At 36.0% G+C, this 4,142-nt stretch overlaps 1 protein-coding gene across 1 annotated transcript; it reads right to left on the reverse strand.

Moving 5' to 3' along the window:
* Positions 1–1,864: 1,864 nt before the first annotated feature.
* LOC107796817 (CBL-interacting serine/threonine-protein kinase 14-like) lies at positions 1,865–3,819 on the reverse strand. Its single transcript, XM_016619637.2, has one exon. It carries the CDS (start codon positions 3,439–3,441, stop codon positions 2,092–2,094), a length of 1,350 nt encoding a protein of 449 aa, XP_016475123.1. The 5' UTR covers positions 3,442–3,819; the 3' UTR covers positions 1,865–2,091.
* Positions 3,820–4,142: the final 323 nt, after the last annotated feature.

Consider the following 4,142-nt stretch of genomic DNA (forward strand, 5'->3'; position numbering starts at 1 on the left):
ATTCTCACCTTGACGGCCAGATTCTTTGTCGATATGCATGGGGGTAATTGAGAGTTTGTCATTTTTAGCCTAAAATCAAAGACACTTTAAAGAGCAAGTGTAAAATTGTGTGTTTTGTAGAGACTTGTACCAAATACCCACTATTATCCTTAGTCCCACGGTGGGCGCCAAACGTTTTACCCGAAAAATAGATAACAATTGAATTTATACGCTGTTCTAAGGATACGCAGTATAACTTGGTACGAATTGAGAAAATATATAAATGAATATCGAAATTAACTGTAAAAGAAATGAATGCAAACCAAATGAATTAATTAGCCTAGGCCCTCAAGTTTGATCACCCTCAAACTGAATGGAGAGTAAACTGGTACAAGAACAAAATGACTGAATATTCAAAACCAGAAGAAAGGCTGTATATTGCTTTATATTCTATGAAAAAATGAATGTCCCTTATAAATGATTAGACCCCTCTATATAGTAAGGAAGTCCTATTCTTAATATAATTTCTAAATACAACAAGAAATCCCATGATCGATTAATTGGCGAAGGTCCAAATATATCCCTGTACTTTCGAAAATGGTCTAAGAATACTCCTCGTTATACTATTAGGTTATCTATACCCCTACAGTCATACTTTGGGTTCAAATATACCCCTCATTTAAACGGAGGAACACGTGTCATCGTCCTGTTGGCAAATTATAAATATCTCCTAATTAATTAAAAAGGCCCATTACCCATATCCAAAAAATAATTCTCTAAAGCAATTTTTTTTGTAAAAACTGAAAAAACTAAAATATTTTTACTAAAAACTCAAAAAAATGAAAATATATTTTTTCCAGTTTTTACCAAAAAACTGCTTTAAAAAAACTGAAAAATATTTTCTAAAACAATATTTTTGTAAAAACTGAAAAAAAAACTGAAAAGCAATTTTCTAAAGCAATTAAAAACTGAAAAATACTGAAATTTTTTAAACTAAAAACTGGAAAAAAAAATTATTTTTTTCAGTTTTTACAAAAATATTGCTTTAGAAAATTGCTTTTCAGTTTTTACAAAAACAATTGCTTTAGAAATTATTTTTCAGTTTTTTTTAAGGCAATATTTTTCTAAAAACTGGAAAAAACTATTTTTAATTTTTTTAGTTTTTAGTAAAAACATATTCAGTTTTTTCAAGTTTTTACAAAAACATTGCTTTAGAAAATTGCTTTCCCGTTTTTATAAAAAATATTGTTTTAGAAAATATTTTTCAGTTTTTTTTAAAAGCAGTTTTTTTTGTAAAAACTGGAAAAAAAAAATATTTTCGTGTTTTTTCAATTTTTAGTAAAAAAATTTTAGTTTTTTCCGGTTTTTACAAAAAAAAAATTGCTTTAGAAAATTATTTTTCGGGTATGGATAATGGGTCTTTTTAATTAATTAGGAGATATTTAGAATTGGCCAACAGGACGATGACATGTGTCTCTTCGTTTAAATGAGGGATATATTTGAACCCAAAGTATGAATATAGGGGTATAGATAACCCAATAGTATAATGAGGGGTATTCTTAGACCATTTTCGAAAGTACAGGTATATATTTGGCCCTTTGCCGTAAATTAATTAATTGGCCTCTCATTGACATGTGCCGTGATTTCCGCCGAGATTCTCGCCCAATAGCGGATATTCCGACTTTCTATTTTTTGGTGCTTTCCTCAATTTTGGCCGATCTCGACCTCGATCGGTCTCTATTTTGCTCGATCTCGATCTTGGCCGATCTCGATCTTGATCGGTCTCTATTTTGCATTTTGTTCGACCTCGATCTTGGCCGATCTCGATCTTGATCGGTCTAACTCGGTAACCTACCTTCGCATCATAGCTCGATAGTAAACAAAGTTGAACCTTGGTCTATCATGTTCCAATCTCGATTAGTCATACGAAAGGCAAACTCGATTTTAACCGTATACAACAACATTATGATATGCGTTAAGTACTAACATAATAATAAGAGTACAACATATTAATTTACTTTTTCAAATTTGCTTCCTTCCAAAATATTCACTAAAATCATTAGATTAATTCATAACTATTAGGCAAATGTCCTTTTTTGGCCAACGTCCTTTTCAGCTACCAGAAACTGGTTCTTCACCTTGATAAACAAATCCACTTATCTGCGGCTTAAATTTCTTCTTCCATATTTCCCCTTCAATCTCCTTTTTTTGAATTTCCACTATTACCAGTCTCTCCGTTAACCGGTTAACCTCCGCCAGAAGCCTAAAATTACCATTTTGCCCCTCCACCGTCACGGTCGCGCCACTCCTCTCTGCCTCCATTCCCTCTATCCTCGCCACGGCCTCAATTTTTCCGATGATCTTCTCAGGGGACTCTGCCGATACAAACCGTTCCTTATCGACAAATCCACCAATGCCCTTAAGCAAATCGGAAAAATTAAATCCGGAAGAAAATGAAATAATATCAAATGCATTCAGGAAATTTCTGTCAGAATCCGAACCCGGAAATAAATCCGGGTCAAAATCCAAACCCGACCAAGACTTGAATTCAAATTCGTGATCCGGTTTCACCTCTTCGTACCCTTTTTGAAACCACGGGTTATCCTTGATCTCCTCAATAGTGATCCGAGTAACCGGGTTGGTATCAAGTAACCGGGTCAACAACCGTTTCAACTCGGGCGAGGTCCATTTCGGGCACCGAAATTCACCTTTGTAAATTTTTCGATACATGGTCATTAAATTTGTATCATTGAAAGGTAGATACCCAGCATTACACACAAAAAGTATAATACCGCAAGACCAGACATCCACCTTAGCACCATCATAACCTTTCTTCGCCAAAATCTCCGGGGCCACGTAAGCAGGGGTCCCACAAAGTGTATGGAGCAACCCATCGGGTCGGATCTGATCCGTAACAGCACTTAACCCGAAATCAGTAACTTTTAGGTCCCAATTTTCGTCCAGTAATAAATTTTCAGGTTTCAAATCACGGTGGTAAACCCCACGTGAGTGGCAGTATCCAACGGCGGAGATTAACTGCTGGAAATATCGACGGCTGAGATCTTCGCTAAACCGGCCTTTAGACAATTTCGCGAAAAGTTCCCCGCCTTTAGCGAATTCCAGGACGAAATATATTTTCGTCTTGGTGGCCAGAATTTCGTACAGGCGCACGATATGCGGGTGACGCAACCGGCGCATGATATAGACTTCTCGCTTAACGTGAGCCGTCAGACCACTTTTGAGGATTCTCTGTTTGCTGACAACCTTAATCGCGACGCTTTGTCCTGTATTAATGTCCCTGGCATGATACACTTTGCCAAACGCGCCACAACCCAGGAGTTTTCCCAGCTCATATTTGCCGAAAAGGTTTGAATTCACCAACTCCGCCGGGGTTAATTCACCGGCGGCGGCGGCCACGTCGGAGAGTGACGGATATGAACTGTCATCTAAGATCTCTGGCATAACTATAACCAGAGACCAGAAAAATATTAACCCTTTTTTGAATTTTCTCTAACCTTTGCATTAAAACACCGAGCAAATTAAATTTGCTCGATGATCGGAAAATCAAGAATCTAAGGGGAAATGTAAAAAAAAATGGTACCCCTTTTTGGTCAATTAACCCCAGAAATAAAAAATCATTGAGGAATTGACAGAAAAATGTAATCTTTGAAGAATGAGAAATAGGGAAATTGCTAAAAATATACAGAATGGCTATGCTATTTATGGAGTTATAGCAAATGGGCAAAACAAAAAGATAACTTTGATTTTGTTGAAGCAAAATCTTGAAGAGAGAGAGAGAGAGAGAGAGAGAGAGAGAGAGAGAGGGAGAGTGAAGTTCTAATGAAGAACTGCTGATGCACTTCGGACAGGTATTTATTGTTGAAGGAAAAATGACGGTCTCTCCTTGAAAGAGAAAGATGATCCATACGACGACGTACATAAGTTTCTTTTCTTTCTTTTTCTTCTTCTTTTTCTCTTTTTTCTTTGTGAGACTAGACCAGAGTTTACTCAGATTAATTAAACATAATATGAAAAGGTAACGGCCAAACAAATCTATTATAATTGCTGATCACATAAATCATGAAGACCACCACTAATCTATATTATGTACAAACTTGTAATGTTTTCAATGGTATAAAAGTTCGAGAAGGTTCTCGAGATTC

The sequence above is a fragment of the Nicotiana tabacum genome, chromosome 2 (assembly GCF_000715075.1).
Source record: "Nicotiana tabacum cultivar K326 chromosome 2, ASM71507v2, whole genome shotgun sequence".
Taxonomy (NCBI): Eukaryota; Viridiplantae; Streptophyta; class Magnoliopsida; order Solanales; family Solanaceae; genus Nicotiana; species Nicotiana tabacum.

What these genes read in the sequence shown, in the direction of transcription:
- LOC107796817 (XM_016619637.2), bottom strand. Translation starts at nt 3,441, where the DNA reads ATGCCAGAGATCTTAGATGACAGTTCATATCCGTCACTCTCCGACGTG.